Source organism: Cololabis saira, chromosome 12 (genome assembly GCF_033807715.1).
Source record: "Cololabis saira isolate AMF1-May2022 chromosome 12, fColSai1.1, whole genome shotgun sequence".
Classification (NCBI taxonomy): Eukaryota; Metazoa; Chordata; class Actinopteri; order Beloniformes; family Belonidae; genus Cololabis; species Cololabis saira.
The window spans coordinates 1,199,945-1,224,772 of NC_084598.1; the positions used below are offsets into that span (position 1 = coordinate 1,199,945).

The 24,828-nt window shown below is 42.6% G+C and overlaps 1 protein-coding gene across 3 annotated transcripts in view; it reads right to left on the reverse strand.

Annotated features, from left to right (window-relative positions):
* agap2 (ArfGAP with GTPase domain, ankyrin repeat and PH domain 2) overlaps window positions 1-24,828 on the reverse strand; it is a 75,892-nt gene that overhangs the window by 35,596 nt on the left and 15,468 nt on the right. For 2 of the 3 annotated variants that reach the window (XM_061735140.1, XM_061735139.1), the window contains exons 8-11: window positions 20,742-20,894; window positions 20,531-20,605; window positions 19,293-19,397; window positions 14,197-14,377 (exon numbers count right to left, since the gene is read on the reverse strand). In XM_061735140.1, coding sequence (XP_061591124.1) covers window positions 14,197-14,377; window positions 19,293-19,397; window positions 20,531-20,605; window positions 20,742-20,894 — 514 coding nt within the window. The remainder of the gene's footprint in view (window positions 1-14,196; window positions 14,378-19,292; window positions 19,398-20,530; window positions 20,606-20,741; window positions 20,895-24,828) is intronic. The other variant, XM_061735141.1, reaches the window with a different exon arrangement.

Sequence of the window (24,828 nt, forward strand, 5' to 3'; positions counted from 1 at the left end):
CACCCTTCATCTGATTGGTTCGACAGAAAAAACTTTGTGCCTCAAGCCCCATAATACGGTGTGACGTACATGAAGGAAAATTGGTACACTCCTGTATCATGTCACAACTTAAAGAAAAGTCTCTTGGCGCCATGGCCTAAACCGAACAGGAAGTCGGCCATTTTGAACATTCTGAATTAATTGCGTAATTTTGGAGCAATATATGCCATTCCTTCGAGAGTTAATTCAGCCCGAACCGTATCGTGAACCCAGATGTGTTATACATCAAAATGTGCGTCTCCATCCTGCGACTACACGCATTACTTTTCTCTTTCGAAAGTGTTACCGTGGCGACGCTAGACGCCAACAAGCGCACCCCCCCTTCATCTGATTGGTCCATATTTGATAGTTCCCCAAAAGGCACCAAATTTGGCATGCAAGCCAGGCCTGGCGATAAATTTGATATTTCATGGTTTGCAATAATGGGCGTGGCAAAATGGCTCAACAGCGCCCCCCGGAAAACTTTGTGCCTCAAGCCCCACAATACGGTTTGACGTACATGCACGAAAATCGCTACACACCTGTATCATGGCACAACTTAAAGAAAAGTCTCTTGGCGCCATGGCCGAAACCGAACAGGATGTCGGCCATTTTGAATAAATTGTGTCATTTTGGCGAAATTTATGCCATTCCTTCGGCAGTTAATTCAGCCCGAACCGTAACGTGCACCCAGGTGTGTTATACATCAAAATGTGCGTCTCCATCCTGCAACACCACGCATTACTTTTCTCTTTCAAAAGCGTTACCGTGGCGACGCTAGACGCCAAAAGGCGTGCCCACCCTTCATCTGATTGGTCCATATTTGATAGTTCTCCAAAAGTCACCAAATTTTGCATGCAAGCCAGATTTGGCAATAAATTTGATATTTCATGGTTTGCATTAATGGGCGTGGCTAACGGTTCAACAGCGCCCCCTAGAATACTTTTCTCTGCCATAACTTTTGAATGGTTTGACATAGAGAGTTGTGGGTTGTGTCATGGGACTCTGTAATGAGTCCTTAAGCTTCGTTGGCCTTAATAAGCCCCGCCCCTTCTTCTGATTGGTTGTCCCGATTTTCTGCTATAACTTTGGAATGGTTTGACATAGAGAGTCGTGGGTGGTGTCATCAGATTCTTTATGGAGTCCTTGACCTTCATTGGCCTGAATTAGCCCCGCCCCTTCTATTGATTGGTTGTCCCTTTTTTCTGCTATAACTTTGGAATGGTTTGACATAGAGAGTCCCGCTTCCTAATTCAAACTTCTGCCGGCCCCGCCCCCCGACCAATCAGTGGCGAGTAGGGTGATGACGGCCCCGCCCCCCGACCAATCAGTGGCGAGTAGGGTGATGACGGCCCCGCTCCCCGACCAATCAGCTGCCTTTAATGTGGTGACGTCAGAAATAGACCCGTGCTCAGCCCGGTTAGAACCGCGGCAGAATGGTTACAGAAAAAGTAATAAAAATAGTAGTGTTTTACTAATATTTATACCTTACAAATATTTAAAAAATTAGGAAAAAAGTTCCAGACATTTTATCGCTATGTTGGTCTCTCTTAAGAAAGTAAGTCAAGGTGAAAGTGATAGCTGAGTCTTAGCTCAGCCACAACATTGCGGTCTTTGGTGCCAGAGGTCGGGAGTTCGAGACTGGCAGTATAACGAAATTTTTTGTCAGCAATTTTTGTGTTTTTTTTACATCAAAATGTGCGTCTCCATCCTGCGACTACGCACATTACTTTTCTCTTTCAAAAGTGTTACCGTGGCGACGCTAGACGCGAAAAAGCGCACCCCCCCTTCATCTGATTGGTCCATATTTGATAGTTCTCCAAAAGTCACCAAATTTTGCATGCAAGCCAGGCCTGGTGATAAATTTGATATTTCATGGTTTGCATTAATTGGCGTGGCCTAACGGCTAAACAGCGCCCCCTAGAATACTTTTCTCTGCCATAACTTTTGAATGGTTAGACATAGAGAGTCGTGGGTGGTGTCATCAGACTCTGTATGGAGTCCTTGACCTTCTTTGGCCTGAATTAGCCCCGCCCCTTCTTCTGATTGGTTGTTCCTTTTTTCTGCTATAACTTTTGAATGGTTTAACATAGAGAGTCGTGGGTGGTGTCATTTTCTGATATGCTTATGGGGGGCGGTGGACGTGAGTGCGAGGGCCCGTTCATCGCTGCTTGCAGCTTTAATTATTATTATTATTATTTTTCTGACGAAAGGAGGGCCTTTTTGCCCCCCTAAACGTGCCCAAAAAGTCACCAAATTTTGCACGCAAACCAGGCCTGGCGAAAAATTTGATATTTTATGGTTTGCATTAATGGGCGTGGCAAAATGGCTCAACAGCGCCCCCCGGAAAACTTTGTGCCTCAAGCCCCACGATACGGTTTGACGTACATGCACGAAAATCGGTACACACCTGTATCATGTCACAACTTAAAGAAAAGTCTCTTGGAGTAATGCCCAAAACCGAACAGGATGTCGGCCATTTTGAATTAATCGTGTCATTTTGGCGAAATTCATGCCATTCCTTCGGCAGTTAATACGGCCCGAACCGTAACGAGCACCCAGGTGTGTTATACATCAAAATGTGTGTCTACATCCTGCGACTACACGCATTACTTTTCTCTTTCAAAAGCGTTACCGTGGCGACGCTAGACGCCAAAAAGCGCGCCCACCCTTCATCTGATTGGTTCAGGCAGAAAAAACTTTGTGCCTCAAGCCCCACAATGCGGTGTGACGTACATGAACGAAAATTGGTACACTTCTTTATCATGTCGCAACTTAAAGAAAAGTCTCTTGGTGCCATGGCCAAAACCGAACAAGAAGTCGGCCATTTTGAACATTCTGAATTAATCACGTAATTTTGGAGCAATACATGCCATTCCTTCGAGAATTAATACGGCCCGAACCGTAACGTGCACCCAGGTGTGTTATACATCAAAATGTGCGTCTCCATCCTGCGACCACACGCATTACTTTTCTCTTTCAAAAGTGTTACCGTGGCGACGCTAGACGCCAACAAGCGCACCCCCCCTTCATCTGATTGGTCCATATTTGATAGTTCCCCAAAAGGCACCAAATTTGGCACGCAAGCCAGGCCTGGCGATAAATTTGATATTTCATGGTTTGCATTAATGGGCGTGGCAAAATGGCTCAACAGCGCCCCCCGGAAAACTTTGTCCCTCAAGCCCCACAATACGGTTTGATGTACATGCACGAAAATCGGTACACACCTGTATCATGGCGCAACTTAAACAAAAGTCTCTTGGAGCCATGGCCGAAGCCGAACAGGAAGTCGGCCATTTTGAAATCTGATTGGTCCATATTTAATAGTTCTCCAAAAGTCACCAAATTTTGCATGCAAGACTGACTTGGCGATAAATGTGATATTTCATGGTTTGCATTAATGGGCGTGGCCTAACGGCTCAACAGCGCCCCCTAGAATACTTTTCTCTGCCATAACTTTTGAATGGTTTGACATAGGAAGTTGTGGGTGGTGTCATGGGACTCTGTAATGAGTCCTTAAGCTTCGTTGGCCTTAATTAGCCCCGCCCCTTCTTCTGATTGGTTGTCCCGATTTTCTGCTATAACTTTGGAATGGTTTTACATAGAGAGTCGTGGGTAGTGTCATCAGATTCTTTATGGAGCCCTTGACCTTCATTGGCCTGATTTAGCCCCGCCCCTTCTTCTGATTGGTTGTCCCTTTTTTCTGCTATAACTTTTGAATGGTTTGACATAGGAAGTCGTGGGTGGTGTCATGGGACTCTGTAATGAGTCCTTAAGCTTCGTTGGCCTTAATTAGCCCCGCCCCTTCTTCTGATTGGTTGTCCCTTTTTTCTGCTATAACTTTTGAATGGTTTCACATAGGAAGTCGTGGGTGGTGTCATTTCTGATATGCTTATGGGGGGCGGTGGCCGTGAGTGCGAGGGCCCGTTCATCGCTGCTTGCAGCTTTAATTATTATTATTATTATTTTTTTTTTTTTTCTTCTGACAAAGTGATGGCCTTTTTGCCCCCCTTAACGTGCCCAAAAAGTCACCAAATTTTGCACCCAAGTCAGGCCTGGCGAAAAATTTGATATTTAATGGTTTGCATTAATGGGCGTGGCAAAATGGCTCAACAGCGCCCCCTTGAAAACTTTGTGCCTCAAGCCCCACGATACGGTTTGACGTACATGCACGAAAATCGGTAAACACCTGTATCATGGGACAACTTAAAGAAAAGTCTCTTGGCGTCATGCCCGAAACCGAACAGGAAGTCGGCCATTTTGAAACAATCGTGTCACTTTGGCGCAATTTATGCCATTCCTTCGGCAGTTAATTCAGCCCGAACCGTAACGTGCACCCAGGTGTGTTATACATCAAAATGTGCGTCTCCCTCCTGCGACCACACGCATTACTTTTCTCTTTCGAAAGCGTTACCGTAGCGACGCTAGACGCCAACAAGCGCACCCCCCCTTCATCTGATTGGTCCATATTTGATAGTTCTCCAAAAGTCACCAAATTTTGCATGCAAGCCAGACTTGGTGAAAAATTTGATATTTAATGGTTTGCATTAATCGGCGTGGCAAAATGGCTCAACAGCGCCCCCTTGAAAACTTTGTGCCTCAAGCCCCACGATACGGTTTGACATACATGCACGAAAATCGGTACACACCTGTATCATGGGACAACTTAAAGAAAAGTCTCTTGGCGTCATGCCGGAAACCGAACAGGAAGTCGGCCATTTTGAATTAATCGTGTCACTTTGGCGCAATTTATGCCATTCCTTCGGCAGTTAATTCAGCCCGAACCGTAACGTGCACCCAGGTGTGTTATACATCAAAATGTGCGTCTCCCTCCTGCGACCACACGCATTACTTTTCTCTTTCGAAAGCGTTACCGTGGCGACGCTAGACGCCAACAAGCGCACCCCCCCTTCATCTGATTGGTCCATATTTGATAGTTCTCCAAAAGTCACCAAATTTTGCATGCAACCCAGACTTGGCGATAAATTTGATATTTTATGGTTTGCATTAATGGGCGTGGCCTAACGGCTCAACAGCGCCCCCCGGAAAACTTTTATCTGCCATAACTTTTGAATGGTTTGACATAGGAAGTTGTGGGTGGTGTCATGGGACTCTGTAATGAGTTCTTAAGCTTTGTTGGCCTTAATTAGCCCCGCCCCTTCTTCTGATTGGTTGTCCCTTTTTTCTGTTATAACTTTTGAATGGTTTGACATAGAGAGTCGTGGGTGGTGTCATTTCTGATATGCTTATGGGGGGCGGTGGACGTGAGTGCGAGGGCCCGTTCATCGCTGCTTGCAGCTTTAATTAGGGCCCGAGCACCTTCAGTGCGAAGGCCCTATTGTATCTGTAGGAATTCTTCGCGTTATTATTATTATTATTATTATTTTTCTGACGAAAGGAGGGCCTTTTTGCCCCCCTAAACGTGCCCAAAAAGTCACCAAATTTTGCATGCAAGTCCGGCCTGGCGAAAAATTTTATATTTAATGTTTTGCATTAATGGGCGTGGCAAAATGGCTCAACAGCGCCCCCTTGAAAACTTTGTGCCTCAAGCCCCACGATACGTTTTGACGTACATGCACGAAAATCGGTACACACCTGTATCATGGCCCAACTTAAAGAAAAGTCTCTTGGCGTCAAGTCGAGAAACCGAACAGGAAGTCGGCCATTTTGAATTAATCGTGTCATTTTGGCGAAATTTATGCCTTCCTTCGGCAGTTAATACGGCCCGAACCGTAACGTGCACCCAGGTGTGTTATACATCAAAATGTGCGTCTCCATCCTCCGACACCACGCATTACTTTTCTCTTTCAAAAGTGTTACCGTGGCGACGCTAGACGCCGAAAAGCGCGCCCACCCTTCATCTGATTGGTTCAGACAGAAAAAACTTTGCGCCTCAAGCCCCACAATACGGTTTGACGTACATGAACGAAAATCGCTACACACCTGTATCATGTCACTACTTAAAGAAAAGTCTCTTGGCGGCATGGCCGAAACAGAACAGGAAGTCGGCCATTTTGAACATTCTGAATTAATCGCGTAATTTTGGAGCAATATATGCCATTCCTTCGAGAATTAATACGGCCCGAACCGTATCGTGAACCCAGATGTGTTATACATCAAAATGTGCGTCTCCATCCTGCGATTACACGCATTACTTTTCTCTTTCAAAAGTGTTACCGTGGCGACGCTAGACGCCAACAAGCGCACCCCCCCTTCATCTGATTGGTCCATATTTGATAGTTCGCCAAAAGGCACCAAATTTGGCATGCAAGCCAGGCCTGGCGATAAATTTGATATTTCATGGTTTGCATTAATGGGCGTGGCAAAATGGCTCAACAGCGCCCCCCGGAAAACTTTGTGCCTCAAGCCCCACAATACGGTTTGACGTACATGCACGAAAATCGCTACACACCTGTATCATGGCACAACTTAAAGAAAAGTCTCTTGGAGCCATGGCCGAAACCGAACAGGAAGTCGGCCATTTTGAAATCTGATTGGTCCATATTTGATAGTTCTCCAAAAGTCACCAAATTTTGCATGCAAGACAGACTTGGCGATAAATTTGATATTTCATGGTTTGCATTAATGGGCGTGGCCTAACGGCTCAACAGCGCCCCCTAGAATACTTTTATCTGCCATAACTTTTGAATGGTTTGACATAGGAAGTTGTGGGTGGTGTCATGGGACTCTGTAATGAGTCCTTAAGCTTCGTTGGCCTTAATTAGCCCCGCCCCTTCTTCTGATTGGTTGTCCCGATTTTCTGCTATAACATTGGAATGGTTTGACATAGGAAGTCGTGGGTGATGTCATGGGACTCTGTAATGAGTTCTTAAGCTTCGTTGGCCTGAATTAGCCCCGCCCCTTCTTCTGATTGGTTGTCCCGATTTTCTGCTATAACTTTGGAATGGTTTGACATAGGAAGTCGTGGGTGGTGTCATGGGACTCTGTAATGAGTTCTTAAGCTTCGTTGGCCTTAATTAGCCCCGCCCCTTCTTCTGATTGGTTGTCCCTTTTTCCTGCTATAACTTTTTAATGGTTTGACTCCCGCTTCCTGATTCAAACGTCTGCCGGCCCCGCCCCCCGACCAATCAGTGGCGAGTAGGGTGATGACGGCCCCGCCCCCCGACCAATCCGTGGCGAGTAGGGTGATGACGGCCCCGCCCCCGACCAATCAGCTGTTGTAATGTGGTGACATCAGAAATAGTCCCGTGCTCAGCCCGGTTAGAACCTCGGTAGAATGTTTACAGAAAAAGTATTAATAAAATAGTAGTGTTTTACTAATATTTATACCTTACAAATATTTAAAAAATTAGGAAAAAAAGTTCCAGACATTATAATGCTATGTTGGTCTCTCCTAAGCCAGTAAGTCAAAGAATGAGTAATAGTTGGGTCTTAGCTCGACCGGAGTATTACGGTCTACGGTGCCGGAGGTCCGGAGTTCGAGACTGGCTGTATGCCGAAAATTTTTTTTACATCAAAATTTTCGTCTCTGTCCTGCGACGACGCACATTACTTTTCTCTTTCAAAAGTGTTACCGTGGCGACGCTAGACGCGAAAAAGCGCTCGTCCCCTTCATCTGATTGGTCCATATTTGATAGTTCTCCAAAAGTCACCAAAATTTGCATGCAAGCCAGGCCTGGTGATAAATTTGATATTTAATGGTTTGCATTAATGGGCGTGGCCTAACGGCTCAACAGCACCCCCTAGAATACTTTTCTCTGCCATAACTTTTGAATGGTTTGACATAAAGAGTCGTGGGTGGTGTCATGGGACTCGGTATTAAGTCCTTGACCTTCACTGGCCTGAATTAGCCCCGCCCCTTCTTCTGATTGGTTGTTCCTTTTTCTGCTATAACTTTTGAATGGTTTGACATAGAGAGTCGTGGGTGGTGTCATTTCTGATATGCTTATGGGGGGCGGTGGACGTGAGTGCGAGGGCCCGTTCATCGCTGCTTGCAGCTTTAATTATTAGGGCCCGAGCACCTTCAGTGCGAAGGCCCTATTGTATCTGTAGGAATTGTTTTTCTTTCTTCTTCTGACGAAAGGAGGGCCTTTTTGCCCCCCTAAACGTCCCCAAAAAGTCACCAAATTTTGCACCCAAGTCAGGCCTGGCGAAAAATTTGATATTTAATGGTTTGCATTAATGGGCGTGGTAAAATGGCTCAACAGCGCCCCCTTGAAAACTTTGTGCCTCAAGCCCCACGATACGGTTTGACGTACATGCACGAAAATCGGTACACACCTGTATCATGGGACAACTTAAACAAAAGTCTCTTGGCGACATGGCCGAAACCGAACAGGAAGTCGGCCATTTTGAATTAATCGTGTAATTTTGGCGAAATTTATGCCATTCCTTCGAAAGTTAATTCAGCCCGAACCGTAACGTGCCCCCAGGTGTGTTATACATCAAAATGTGCGTCTCCCTCCTGCGACCACACGCATTACTTTTCTCTTTCAAAAGCGTTACCGTGGCGACGCTAGACGCCAAAAAGCACGCCCACCCTTCATCTCGTTGCTTCAGACAGAAAAAACTTTGCGCCTCAAGCCCCATAATACGGTTTGACGTACCTGAACGAAAATCGGTACACTCCTGTATCATGTCGCAACTAAAAGAAAAGTCTCTTGGCGCCATGGCCGAAACCGAACAGGAAGTCGGCCATTTTGAACATTCTGAATTAATCGCGTAATTTTGGAGCAATATATGCCATTCCTTTGAGAATTAATTCAGCCCGAACCGTATCGTGAACCCAGATGTGTTATACATCAAAATGAGCGTCTCCATCCTGCGACTACACGCATTACTTTTCTCTTTGAAAAGTGTTACCGTGGCGACGCTAGACGCCAACAAGCGCACCCCCCCTTCATCTGATTGGTCCATATTTGATAGTTCCCCAAAAGGCACCAAATTTGGCATGCAAGCCAGGCCTGGCGATAAATTTGATATTTCATGGTTTGCATTAATGGGCATGGCAAAATGGCTGAACAGCGCCCCCCGGAAAACTTTGTGCCTCAAGCCCCACAATACGGTTTGACGTACATGCACGAAAATCGCTACACACCTGTATCATGGCACAACTTAAAGAAAAGTCTCTTGGAGCCATGGCCGAAACCGAACAGGATGTCGGCCATTTTGAATAAATTGTGTCATTTTGGCGAAATTTATGCCATTCCTTCGGCAGTTAATTCAGCCCGAACCGTAACGTGCACCCAGGTGTGTTATACATCAAAATGTGCGTCTACATCCTGCGACACCACGCATTACTTTTCTCTTTCAAAAGTGTTACCGTGGCAACGCTAGACGCCAAAAGGCACGCCCCCCCTTCATGTGATTGGTCCATATTTGATAGTTCTCCAAAAGTCACCAAATTTTGCATGCAAGCCAGACTTGGTGATAACTTTGATATTTCATGGTTTGCATTAATGGGCGTGGCCTAACGGCTCAACAGCGCCCCCTAGAATACTTTTATCTGCCATAACTTTTGAATGGTTTGACATAGGAAGTCGTGGTTGGTGTCATGGGACTCTGTAATGAGTTCTTAAGCTTCGTTGGGCTTAATTAGCCCCGCCCCTTCTTCTGATTGGTTGTCCCGATTTTCTGCTATAACTTTGGAATGGTTTGACATAGAGAGTCCCGCTTCCTGATTCAAACGTCTGCCGGCCCCGCCCCCCGACCAATCAGTGGCGAGTAGGGTGATGACGGCCCCGCCCCCCGACCAATCAGTGGCGAGTAGGGTGATGACGGCCCCGCCCCCCGACCAATCAGTGGCGAGTAGGGTGATGACGGCCCCGCCCCCCGACCAATCAGCTGCCTGTAATATGGTGACGTCAGAAATAGACCCGTGCTCAGCCCGGTTAGAACCTCGGTAAAATGGTTACAGAAAAAGTAATAAAAATAGTAGTGTTTTACTAATATTTATACCTAACAAATATTTAAAAAATTAGGAAAAAAAAGTTCCAGACATTTTATCGCTATGTTGGTCTTAATGGGCGTGGCCTAATGGCTCAACAGCGCCCCCTAGAAAACTTTTCTCTGCCATAACTTTTGAATGGTTTGACATAGAGAGTTGTGGGTGGTGTCATGGGACTCTGTGATGAGTCCTTAAGCTTCGTTGGCCTTAATTAGCCCCGCCCCTTCTTCTGATTGGTTGTCCCGATTTTCTGCTATAACTTTGGAATGGTTTAACATAGAGTCGTGGGTGGTGTCATGGGACTCTGTAAAGAGTCCTTAAGCTTCGTTGGCCTTAATTAGCCCCGCCCCTTCTTCTGATTGGTTGTCCATATTTTCTGACTATAACTTTTGAATGGTTTGACATATTTGAAATATGCTGGTAATGTGTCAGCCAACCACAAAAATCTCTGCAATTTTGGTGGAATCATTTATTTTTTGTCCTTGCCCGGTGCAAATGACATAAATAAAGTGCGTGGTTTGGTTGTGAAAAAATAAAAGTAATGTTATGTGAACAATAAATCAAACGCTCCCTTCCATGCAGTGTGTGTGTCTAGGAAGTAAAGACTGGAACATGCTATTCACAAAAGCACAAATAGTGGGGTTTTACTAATATATCTTACAAATATTTTAAAAATTACGAAAAAACAATTCGGGACTCAGATTATATCGCTATGTTGGTCTGTCCTCAATCAGTCAGTCAGAAAACGGCCAAGCTGATTCGTGGCTCAGGGGTAACGTCACCGTCTTTCATGTGAGAGGTCGCGGGTTCGATCCCAGCACAATGCAAAGTTTATGGTCAGAAATTTTTGTGTTTTTTTTTAACATCAAAATATGCGTCTCCATCTTGCGACGACGCGCATTACTTTTCTCATTCAAAAGTGTTACCCTGGCAACACTCGACGCCAAAAAGTGCGCCCCCCTTCATCTGATTGGTCCATATTTGATAGTTCCCCAAAAGTCACCAAATTTTGCATGCAAGGCAGGCCTGGCGATAAATTTGATGTTTCATGGTTTGCATTAATGGGCGTGGCCTAACGGCTCAACAGCGCCCCCTAGAATACTTTTCTCTGCCATAACTTTTGAAAGGTTTGACATAAAGAGTCGTGGGTGGTGTCATGGGACTCTGTATTGAGTCCTTGACCTTCATTGGCCTGAATTAGCCCCGCCCCTTCTTCTGATTGGTTGTCCCTATTTCCTGCTATAACTTTTGAAAGGTTTGACATAAAGAGTCGTGGGTGGTGTCATGGGACTCTGTATAGAGTCCTTGACCATAATTGGTGAAAATTAACCCCGCCCCTACTTCTGATTGGTTGTCCCGATTTTCTGCTATAACTTTGGAATGGTTTGACATAGGAAGTCCTGGGTGGAGTCATAAGATTCTGTATGGAGTCCTTGACTTTCATTGGCCTGAATTAGCCCCGCCCCTTCTTCTGATTGGTTGTCCCGATTTTCTGCTATAACTTTTGAATGGTTTGACATAGAGAGTCGTGGGTGGTGTCATCAGACTCTGTATGGAGTCATTGACCTTCATTGGCCTGATTTAGCCCCGCCCCTTCTTCTGATTGGTTGTTCCTTTTTTCTGCTATAACTTTTGAATGGTTTGACATAGGAAGTCGTGGGTGGTGTCATTTCTGATATGCTTATGGGGGCGGTGGCCGTGAGTGCGAGGGCCCGTTCATCGCTGCTTGCAGCTTTAATTATTATTATTATTTTCCTGACAAAGTGAAGGCCTTTTCGCCCCCCTTAACATGCCCAAAAAGTCACCAAATTTTGCACCCTAGTCAGGCCTGGCGAAAAATTTGATATTTAAAGGTTTGCATTAATGGGCGTGGCAAAATGGCTCAACAGCGCCCCCTTGAAAACTTTGTGCCTCAAGCCCCACGATACTGTTAGACGTACATGGACGGAAATCGGTACACACCTGTATCATGGGACAACTTAAAGAAAAGTCTCTTGGGGTCATGCCCGAAACCGAACAGGATGTCGGCCATTTTGAATTAGTCGTGTCATTTTGGCGAAATTTATGCCATTCCTTCGAAAGTTAATTCAGCCTGAACCGTAACGTTCCCCCAAGTTTGTTATACATCAAAATGTGCGTCTCCATCATCCGACCCCACGCATTACTTTTCTCTTTCGAAAGCGTTACCGTGGGGACGCTAGACGCCAAAAAGCGTGCCCACCCTTCATCTGATTGGTTCAGACAGAAAAAACTTTGCGCCTCAAGCCCCATAATACGCTTTGACGTACATGAACGAAAATCGGTACACACCTGTATCATGTCGCAACTAAAAGAAAAGTCTCTTGGCGCCATGGCCGAAACCGAACAGGAAGTCGGCCATTTTGAACATTCTGCATTAATCGCGTAATTTTGGAGCAATATATGCCATTCCTTCGAGAGTTAATTCAGCCCGAACCGTATCGTGAACCCAGATGTGTTATACATCAAAATGTGCGTCTCCATCCTGCGACTACACGCATTACTTTTCTCTTTCCAAAGTGTTACCGTGGCGACGCTAGACGCCAACAAGCGCACCCCCCCTTCACGTGATTGGTCCATATTTGATAGTTCCCCAAAAGGCACCAAATTTTGCATGCAAGGCAGGCCTGGCGATAAATTTGATATTTAATGGTTTGCATTAATGAGCGTGGCAAAATGGCTCAACAGCGCCCCCTTGAAAACTTTGTGCCTCAAGCCCCACAATACTGTTAGACGTACATGCACGGAAATCGGTACACACCTGTATCATGGCACAACTTAAACAAAAGTCTCTTGGGGTCATGCCCGAAACCGAACAGGATGTCGGCCATTTTGAATTAATCGTGTCATTTTGGCGAAATTTATGCCATTCCTTCGGCAGTTAATTCAGCCCGAACCGTAACGTGCACCCAGGTGTGTTATACATCAAAATGTGCGTCTCCATCCTGCGACTACGCGCATTACTTTTCTCTTTCAAAAGTGTTACCGTGGCCACGCTAGACGCCAAAAGGCGCGCCCCCCCTTCATCTGATTGGTCCATATTTGATAGTTCTCCAAAAGTCACCAAATTTTGCATGCAAGCCAGGCCTGGTGATAAATTTGATATTTCATGGTTTGCATTAATGGGCGTGGCCTAACGGCTCAACAGCGCCCCCTAGAATACTTTTCTCTGCCATAACTTTTGAATGGTTTGACATAGAGAGTCGTGGGTGGTGTCATCAGATTCTTTATGGAGCCCTTGACCTTCATTGGCCTGAATTAGCCCCGCCCCTTCTTCTGATTGGTTGTCCCTTTTTCTGCTATAACTTTTGAATGGTTTGACATAGGAAGTCGTGGGTAGTGTCATGGGACTCTGTAATGAGTCCTTAAGCTTCGTTAGCCTTAATTAGCCCCGCCCCTTCTTCTGATTGGTTGTCCCGATTTTCTGCTATAACTTTGGAATGGTTTGACATAGAGAGTCGTGGGTGGTGTCATCAGATTCTGTATGGAGTCCTTGACCTTCATTGGCCTGAATTAGCCCCGCCCCTTCTTCTGATTGGTTGTCCCTTTTTTCTGCTATAGCTTTTCAATGGTTTGACATAGGAAGTCGTGGGTGGTGTCATTTCTGATATGCTTATGGGGGGCGGTGGCCGTGAGTGCGAGGGCCCGTTCATTGCTGCTTGCAGCTTTAATTTACTTTGTAGTTGTATCATCGTACTTGCGGCCAAATGTCTTGGATACTCGGGTGGACATTGGGCATCTCTGCTGAGACTGCTGCCCCCGCGACCCGGGAACGGATAAGCGGCGGACGATGGATGGATGGATGGATGGATGGATTTAGCTTTCAATCCATAGTTACTACAAATAATCTGAATGTCAATACGAAATTAGAGTGATGCTCAACCTTAGAGTTGTTAACTTCTGAGCACAATAGATTGAACATATAAGATAGAATTGTCTGTTTCGGTTTTTTTTGTTTGTTTCTTTTTGATCATTCACACAAACTCACCCTCAAAATTAACCTAAAGATGATAGTCAATGATATTGTTGCAAATATAGTTGTTGTGTGCACTCCACCATTTACTTAAGAAAAAAATCATTGTAAAACGATTCTATGTTTTCATTGCTATCTTTGTAGCTGTAGTTCTTGGTGTCCCACTAATCTACATAAAATCATAATATTGTTTTGCATGTAAACATTCCCACTGACACATTTATTCAATGTGAATGTATCAATGGACAATTTGTTTTAATCATTTATGAAAGGAAAATACCTGTGCTGGTGTTATCAGCTGCTGTCAACTCTTTATTCAGTCCATTAACTCCTGGTAAAGCACATAAAGGAGCAGATGAGGGTCCTGTGGGTGCGACTGCTCTTGGAGGACGTTTCCCAGGAACTTTAACTGTCACACGGAGCAGGTCAATCTCCTTTCCATGGATATTCTGTATGTAGTCCTGAAAATTACAAAATATAGTGCATTTTATTCTGAAACAGGACTTTTTATTACACTCACCATGTAACTTTTGAAAGGAGGCGACACATTCTTAAATTAAAATAGAGATATTGTTTTATTTTTGGAACTAAAACTCTTATTAATGCATATTAATTGCACTATTTTTGTGGCTAACTTAGCTCTGATGTAGCACACCTACCACAACGTTTAACCCACAGCTAAACTTGAAGGTCAACATGATTTCAGTGCCGGTAAGTATTAAAAGTGTATTGTTAGAGCATTTTAACATGCAGCAGTTTATGAAGGTTTCTGTAAAACCTTTGCTGCTTTACAGGAAAAACTCAACCAGAAGAAAATGCTCAAGTAAGAAAGTCAAGCATAACAACTGTAATGGATGATGAAGCTTAAGAAAGAAGTATGCTTTTCTTTCAAATAAAAAATCATGTAAGTGATATCAAATATTAATTTTACAATGCCAGGTTTTTCTTTAGTTTGTCATTGATGCTTTCACATGTCCTGTTTCCTGTAAAAAAAAAGTTTTGAAAACTAAAAAAAAGAAGAGGAATACACTTCAGTATATAGGACTGTCCCTTCATGAAACTGTACTTTGGGGCAGCTGTGACTGAGGAGGTTGAGTAGTCATTTACCAGTTGGAGAGTTGGGGGTTCATTTCATTGTCCAAACACACTTTTCTGATCTCACAAAAATCCGTGAAATGCCCACGACCTCTTACCACTATTTTCCGTGGTACCAACACGGAAAGTGGTATAATTCCGTGTGAGCACCACGCACATAGTACTATGCAAAGTCAATGGGATCCGTAGTCGTGATATATACACGGATTATGACATTATTATTATTTACATATTATTCTTTGTTATAGTGGATAAATTATGCGTTTTTGTCCCGCAAGGTACTGTTTGTTACTGTCAGTTTGTAAAAACACGTTTTTAACGCTGTTTTAGCAGTGTTTTATTGAGGTTTTAATGGGAGCACCACGGATATAGTACTATGTAAAGTCAATGGGATCCGTTGTCGTGATATATACACAGATTATGACATTATTATTATTTATATATTATTCTTTGTTATAGTGGCTAAATGATGCGTTTTTGTCGCGCAAGGTACTGTTTTTTACTGTCAGTTTGTAAAAGCACGTTTTTAACGCTGTTTTAGCAGTGTTTTATTGAGGTTTTAATGTGAGCACCACGGATATAGTACTATGCAAAGTCAATGGGATCCGTGGTCGGGATATATACACGGATTATGACATTATTATTATTTATATATTATTCTTTGTTATAGTGGCTAAATTATGCGTTTTTGTCGCGCAAGGTACTGTTTGTTACTGTCAGTTTGTAAAAACACGTTTTTAACGCTGTTTTAAGAAGAGACAGGCGATATTTAAAGTTTCTCCCATTTCGTCAACCACAGGGGATTCCCTGGGCGTCCCCTCTACTCATAGAGTGACGAAGGGGGATCCTGATCACGTGACGGATGCCCCCGAATGAATTTTTATGGCTAATAATTCAGTCTGAATACTAGTGCTCCAACGTAATCTCTTTTGAATGGATATTTGTGGTTGCCCGAGCATAATAATTATACTACTACTACTACTACTACTACTACAACTAATAATAATGATAATAGTAATAATAATAATCATAATAATGAGGAGGAGGAGGAGGAGGAGGAGGAAGAGGATGATAATGATGATGATGATGATGATGATGATGATGATGATGATGATGATGATGATGATGACATTTTAACCCTAAACCGGAAGAAGGTTACCATAACTTTTTTAACTTTTTTTTTAAACATTTTTTAAGATATGTTTGTATAACTTAAACACACAGAAATGTATTAGCACTATGATATATTATAAATTTGATCATCCAGGATCATCCTGTCAGACTGAGGAAGGGGTCTATAAATACCCATGTTAAGTTAATGGGAAAATTTCAAAAGGTGAAACAATCAGTAGTTAAAGGGGAAAATAAACTCAGAACTGGTCCAAATTGAATAGTATAACTGTGTATAATACTATCATCGATATCTTAAAGAAATCTGGCCACAAAATACTCGTTAAAAGATTTTGACTGATTGTTTCCAGCTTGGCCCTTAAAGAGGTCTCTGAATATACAAGTCAAACATCTATGATGTGTACCAACAAGAAAATCAAACTTTGTCGTAGGACAGCAGTGAAGACATCGTTGGAAAGGTCTGGACCTCAAGAGCAACATATGTCAATATCAGATCTGTGGGCAATTCCTGCTCCCCAGGTGTGCCCTTTGAACCTTGTACCTGTGACACTTTTGAAGGCCTATAGTTCAACAACAAAATATGCTAGAGACATGGGGTCATGTCTCCAACAGTTTTGGAAAGCTCTGCACCTCTACTCTCATGCCCGACAGTAGACCAATAGGGGGCGCCACTGAATAGGGTCAAAACCTATAAAAAACATGATTTCACCCTCTTACCAATACAAGTCAAAATCAGACCAGACAGGCGTGCTTCCCACCCTTAAAGGAGCTTGAGGCTCCTTTTAAGAAATTAGACTCTCTAGCGCCACCCTTCACCACGGCGGCCGTTGGGGGTACTGCAGCCAACAGTGAAGTCGGCACGGGAGAACGGGGAGAACGTGCATGCAGCGTCATGTGACGTCACATCCGCAGCCCAGCGCGGGAAATTCGGGCCCGAATTGCAGCACATTTTGCAGCACAGAGCCTGTTCAAGGCAAAGGAGAGATACACTAGAGGGCTCATTCTTTTGGGTTTGGAACGCTTCATCTGACATTATTACTAGAAAACTTAAAATGTATACGGATTTTTTTCATAAATCCTGCCACAATCCGGCCTCAAGCTCCTTTAAAAACATATAATAAGCTTGCAAAGTTCGTGATCAGAGTTTTATATATTTTAAGCGCTAACTCATTGGAACTACAAAAGCTATGACGTAGCACAATGCTGTGTATTGTAACTTGGCACAAATTGTAGTTCTGGTAACCTCCTTCCGGTTTAGGGTTAAGATGTTGACATTAGGGTTCAGAAATCATATATCCGCTCATTTTTCAACAGACAAAATGTGACCATAAAATGTATATTTATATTGTGAGTAGATGTATGTGATGAAAAACATCAATATATGCATTTATTAGTGCTATTTTAACGTTTTGTCCTGCTGCCTATCTCGCCGACAGGAAGGGTTGTGTTCAATGCCGTAATGTATTAAGCAACGTTTCAAAACAGATCTTTAATACCTCATCCCTCGATCTATTTTGTTTCTATGAAGTGTTAATGTGGTTTATAATTTGATTTAATATGGTGTGACTTCCAAACAAGAGCATTTAGTTCAGTATACCCGCAGTATTAACGTTTTGTCCTGCTGCTCTATTTCGCCAACAGAAAGAGTTGCGTTCAGCGGCGTAACGTATTAAGCAACGTTTCAAAACAGATCTTTCAGACCTCATCCCTCGATCTATTTTGTTTCTATGAAGTGTTAATGTGTTAATGTTAATACATTTATAATTTGTTTTAATATGGCAGTAACAAACAGTACCTTGCGCGACAAAAACGCATAATTTAGCCACTATAACAAAGAATAATATATAAATAATAATAATGTCATAATCCGTGTATATATCACGACCCAGGAACCCATTGACTTTGCATAGTACTATATCCGTGGTGCTCCCATTAAAACCTCAATAAAACACTGCTAAAACAGCGTTAAAAACGTGCTTTTACAAATTGACAGTAAAAAACAGTACCTTGCGCGACAAAAACTCATAATTTAGCCACTATAACAAAGAATAATATGTAAATAATAATAATGCCATAATCCGTGTATATATCATGACCACGGAACCCATTGACTTTGCATAGTACTATATCCGTGGTGCTCCCATTAAAACCTCAATAAAACACTGCTAAAACAGCGTTAAAAATGTGTTTTTACAAACTGACAGTAACAAACAGTACCTTGCGCGACAAAAACGCATAATTTAGCCACTATAACAAAGAATAATATGTAAATAATAATAATGTCATAATCCGTGTCTATATCACGACTACGGATCCCATTGACTTTGCATAGTACTATATCCGTGGTGCTCACACGGAATTATACCACTTTCCGTGTTGGTACCACGGAAAATAGTGGTAAGAGGTCGTGGGCATTTCACGGATTTTTGTGAGATCAGGTTGGTTTGGAAAAGATTCTGAAACCAATATTGCCTCAAAGGAATTGATGGTATATGATTGTAAAAGAACTTAAATGTATACAGTAATTTTACACCACAAATCATATTCTCTTATCCACACGCACACACAGACGCACACACACACATAACACCAATATATCCAAGGACATTTTACTATTTGAGCTGTAAAGTTAAAAACCCTTCCGTTCCATTAATCTTATCACCGTTAGGTGAGACAGTGTCTTTGTGTTGCAAACTACAATGTATATATACGTATAGAGTAGGCTACAGAGTTTGGACACACTTCCCCATTTGTTTGAATGAGAAGGTGTGTCCAAACTTTTGGCCTGTACTATATTCAATTCACTTCAATTCAATTTTATTTATATAGCGTCTATTATAACAGAAGTTGTCTCTAGGTGCTTTCCAGAGACCCAGAACCCACATATACTGTGTGTATATATATTGCTATCAAATTGGGCCTTGTGAGAAAGATAATGATTATATCCGTAACAACAAACCTGCATAGCTTCTCTTTGTTTTAAAAGTTTTAAAACAACAACAGCAATAGAAATGAACATTTGTTCTTAATTTTATTGTTGAATCTGAAACTCTTTAGATAAAAGCAACACAAGAAACATAGTCTTTCCTGTTTAGTGATACTTTGTTGTGTTTTACTGCTATATTGATCCATGTGGAATAACGTTCTTACACTGGCGCTGGAGTGATAAGACAGCACGCCACTGTTGGACAGGGTGACATATTTCTTCTTCCACTCCTTATTCAGAGAGCTACCACTTCTCTTCCACAAGATGCTCTGTTGAAAACAACAATGTGTACATTAGATTACATTAGATACATACATTAGACATTACATTAATGTGTACAACTGAAATGTTGTACTGCTTCTGTAAAGGGAAATTGTGGTTTTCAAAGATGGAACCGGCAATGTTTTGCCAGCAGTAAAATGGTACGTAAAAACAACTTCACTCGGTTCTTTGTTTATTAGGGCCCGAGCACTTACAGTGTCCTATTGTATCTGTAGGAAAAACATTTTTTAATTCTTTATCCTTCTTCATTTTGAATTAATCGTATAATTTTGGCGAAATCTATGCCATTTCTTCAGCCGCTTCAGAGCCCGAACCGTAACGTGCACCCAGGTGTGTTATACATCAAAATGTGCGTCTCCATCCTGCAACAACACGCATTACTTTTCTCAGTCAAAAGCGTTACCGTGGCGAAGCTAGACGCCAAAAAGCGTGCCCACCCTTCATCTTATTGGTCCATACAGAAAAGAATTTGTGCCTCAAGCCCCACAATACGGTGTGACGTACATGCACAAAAATTGGTACACACCTGTATCATGTCGCAACTTAAAGAAAAGTCTCTTGACGCCATGGCCGAAACCGAACAGGAAGTCGGCCATTTTCAATTAATCGTGTCATTTTGGGGAAATTTATGCCATTTTTTCGGCCACTTCAGAACCCGAACCGTAACGTGCACCCACGTGTGTTATACATCAAAATGTGCGTCTCCATCCTGCGACTACGCGCATTACTTTTCTCAGTCAAAAGCGTTACCGTGGCGACGCTAGATGCCAAAAAGCGCGCCCACCCTTCATCTGATTGATCTATATTTGATAGTTCCTACTTTCTGACATAACTTTTGAATGGTTTGACATAAAGAGTCATGGGTGGTGTCATCGGACTCTGTATTGAATACTTGACCTTCATTGGCATGAATTAGCCCCGCCCCTTCTTCTTATTGGTCGATATTTCATAGTTCCTATTTTCTACCATAACTTTTGAATGGTTTGACATAGGAAGTCGTGGGTGGTGTCATTTCTTATATTCTTATGGGGGGCGGTGGCCATGAGTCCTAGGGCCCATTCATCGCTGCTTGCAGCTTTAATTTTATTTATGTTTGTATTGATTTGTAAGGTGCACAAACCTGTTTGATTGGAACACCACGCACACTGCTCAGGTCTCCTTTAGGATCGCCAGTTTTTTTATCCGTGTCTCGGTTCTGAAATAAATCCAACAGCAGGTAAACCTTTAAAACGCAGTACTTCTCCAAAGAGGTCAGAGAAGAATGAATGGAGTGAAATGTATGGAATGACAGGAAACTACAATATGTGAGACAACAATTGAGAGCAACCAACCTTAAAAAGGGAAGGCCTTCTGGGGATGCTCTTCAGTGAGCGTGAGTTCACACTGCCTCCCCCCTCTACCTGAGCAACTCGCAGCTCCCTGTGAGCCACCACAGGGGTGGAGGGGAGGGAGTAGGTGCTGCCACTATTGAGGCCATTACTGGCCTGAGTGGAGGAGGGAGCGAGGAGAACAGGATAGGGGATGGAGATGGAGTTGGGAATGGAGGTGAAGAATGAGAGCATTAGCTGACATCCCGGATGAGAGAGAGAATGATAGAGGATGTAATTTAAAAATCTCAAAGTCAAAGTGAACTTTTTCACTTATTTTTTCAAAGCATATTATCTCTTTGTCAACATATGCGGAAAAGAAGCGAGAACTCCTTTTTCTATTTTATATACTGTATTATGTTTTAAGGGGGAGTGGTAGTCTAGTGGCTACACCGTGGGTTTGGGTCTGGAGGACCCAGGTTCAAGCCCCAGAATGGCGACCAAGATGAACCACCTCGGCCCCCTGAGCGAGGCCTAAACCCTAATTGCTCCCCGTGTTTGTTTGTTTTATTTAGGATTAGCATTAGCAACAGCAACAGCATTAGCTATTCTTCCTGCGGTCCAACATACACACAACACACATTACACTTAATACATAATAGACATACATTATACATGACAAATAAAACAAAAATAGACACAACTCCCTTAAGCCGGGCAGACACTGTGCGATTATCGACTCGTTTTGAGCCGATTTTCCAGTCGTGCGACTATTTTTTGGATCGGGACGGATTTCGACCTAATCGTTGGTCGTGCCTCGTGCAGTATACGTGGGGTAACGACGAGAGATTAACACCTCACGACGAGCTCCCGATCACAAATCGTGTGCTCGCAAGAAAATCAAACGTGTTTGAAATCCTGGTCGTGCTACGACCCGATTTGCCTCATCCTTTCACAGAGAGCATGCGCAATCTCTGATGTCACGTCAAAAACTAAATTCATATTACAAATCATGTTTTAATAGCAGAAAAAAAGACAGCATTTCCCACATCTGCCCAGCCAATTCCTTGTCCAATCACGACGTTGTCTAATCTTTTTTCATTTATCGCCACACAGAATGGCACAAATTGTTAAAGCCTAATTTATGGTTCCGTGTTACACCAACGCAGAGCCTACGTATGGGGCGCGTCGCGGCATAACCTATGCCGTCGGTGTAACGCGGAACCATAAATCAGCCTTTAGTATGTGCTCTGTGTGCTGTTCTGAACACTTCTCTGTTGGCCTCCAGCAGGAGGGTCCCCCCTTATGATCCAGGTCCTGGTCCAGGATTCTTCCCTCCTAAAGGGGAGTTTTTCTTGCCACTGTTTGGCTTAAAGCTTTTCTCCCACTAGGGGAGTTTTTACCTGCCATTGTTTATGTAATAATTGCTCGGGGGTTTATGTTTATGTTTATGCTCATGTTCTGGGTCTCTGGAAAGCGTCTAGAGACAACATCTGTTGTATTAGATGCTATATAAATAAAATTGAATTGAATTGAATTGAGTTGTGGTCATTTTGCTTGGACGTCGGGTCCCCCCGCCGAGACACAACTTTTGCGGTATGCGTTCATTGTTGTGTCTAAAAATGCTGATGATCAGAAACGGTACAGATATTTTGTGATTTTTTTATATATATATAAAAAAATAAAATTATGAAAAAATAAAGGATCCCCATAACCTTTGATTGGGTGGGCAGGACGCACGTTTGGGTGGGCACAGCCCACCCCTGCCCCAAAACCGGCCTCGAGTTCCAGTAACAGAAGTCCGACGGGAGGATTATGATCGTATAGTGTGAGCAGACGGGTCGCATCAGAGCATCGGGTCGTACAGTGTGAGACCATAAATCGTGGGCTGTGAACTTTTGAACTCAGCGATTTAGTCGTGCAGTGTGAGATGGGGCTGAATCAAACCATTTAAAATATCGCACAGTGTATGCCCAGCTTTAGTCACAAACAACACAGAGGAGAACTAAATCACCATCATTCTCAGACATAAATACATAGAAATGAAATCAAATAAATCACCTTCATTAACAATACCTGCCTGAAATTACCTTATCTTAGAATTCTTTGACCACTTTTCACCTTTATTGTAATATGGTTTCCACTACCTGTAATTCTATTCAACCTTCATTCTGTTCCTTCTAAATGTCAAATCATCATTCATTAAATTTTAAAAGATATTGTTTCAACTGAAACTTAAACCAATCTTTGCTACCTGCATGAGAAATATGAAGTGGTACAGAGTTCCAGCCAACCATTATCTGAATCATACCTGTTCTCTCAGATGTAACTCGCTTTGGATAAAAGCGTCTGCTAAATGACAGTATTATTATTTTTCTAAATCCAACAGTTGTTATTTTTATGGGTTTATCTATTTTTTTTCAGTTTATCTCTTAGCTGTTCCTATTTTGGGTCACGGTGATGTGCTGGAGCTATCCCAAGACTCTTTAGCTGAATGGTAATTTTTTCTTTTTTTACATGCCATTTTTTATGTAATAATTGCTCTGGGTTTATGTTCTGGGTCTCTGGAAAGATCCTGGAGACAACTTCTGTTGTAATAGACGCTATATAAATAAAAAACAATTGAATTGTAACCACCAATATAACCACTATCATGGTCAAGGATTTTCTGTAGGTTTTTGGGTTTTATTTCTTGTGTTGTACTCCGTTCTTTAGTTTTGGAGTTTCTGTCACGATCTGCGTTCAGTTTAATGTTGATGTTCTTGTCTTGTTTACTTTTGTTTACCTCTGTTCACATCTGTTTTGTTGATAGCTTTTTTCATCTGCTTTTGAATAAAGCTCTTAATCTGCAGTTCCAAAACCTATCATATTTTAATGACTGATTTAATCAGATTTGATATATTGTTCTTACTTCTTTCTTTTTTTAACATTTCAAATCATGCCTTTTATTTATATTTTAATGTCTTTGTAAAACACTTTGAATCACCTTGTTGTTGAATTGTGCTGTAGAAATAAACTTTGCCTGCCTGCCTGCCTTAACTTCACTTTCTGTTTTACTTTGAAGGTCTATCTTTTCTGTTTACTTTCCTTGGCCTCATCTCTTTGATTGTTTGCTCCTGTGTCTCCTCAGCCCTGTGAGTATATCTTGTCTTGTCTTTTCTGCTTCATCATGTAGATTTGCCTTTCTACCTGGTTGGTTTTTGAGTTTTCTCTGCAAAAAAATGAACCACTTTTTGCATTTTCCTTGGATGCCTGCATGTGCAGCGCTTCTTGTTAAATAAAGGACTTTGTACAACTGCTGTCTCCATTTCCTCATAATAACACGCCTTGCATTTACATTACCCAGCGCAGGCTAAACACACATTCTTTGGCCAGAGAAAATAATGGGCTCTAACCTAAAAATGCTATCTAGGCACATTTCCACTAGCAGGAGTTCAGAGTAAATGTGACCGACATGAACCTATAACGTGGCCAACCATCTCCTCTGCCCCTTCAGCCAGTGTGTTACCATGTCACCTTTGTCTGAAAAAATAGCACCGCCGACCACCAGGTGGCAGTAATGCACATGATTTGCTCTTTGTAAAGGGCCAGCAACATAAAACAAGACGGAGAAGAAGAAACGCGTAAACAATGGATGCTACTTGCGTTTTTTGTTTTTTTTTAAACATACACCACGATCGTAGCGTTTTATTTTAAACCAACCAACTATGGCAACAAAACCTGAGCTGATTCTTCGGTCCATCCATAATTTTTTCATTTACTTTAACTGTCCAATGTACTCGTAAGAAGATGTCAATGGTCCAAATACTGTAATGATTTGTGGTCACATGATTTATGGACACGTGATAGTGAGAAATGTAATTTGGAAATCCCAATCAGCAGAGACCCCCCGCCAGGAGGTTCCTGTTGGCCAACCTGATTACCTCTCGTACAGGGACATTTTTTGCCCCACAAAGCAGGGCTGGGGGATATGACCTCAAATTAATATGACGATAAATTGGGCAGTTTTACCTCGATAATGCTAAATGCAGGAAGTGAGTGAAGTGAAGTTCATTTCTCAGCACGTGAGAGTGTGTGAACTTTATGGTACTTATGGTTCGCCTGAACCATA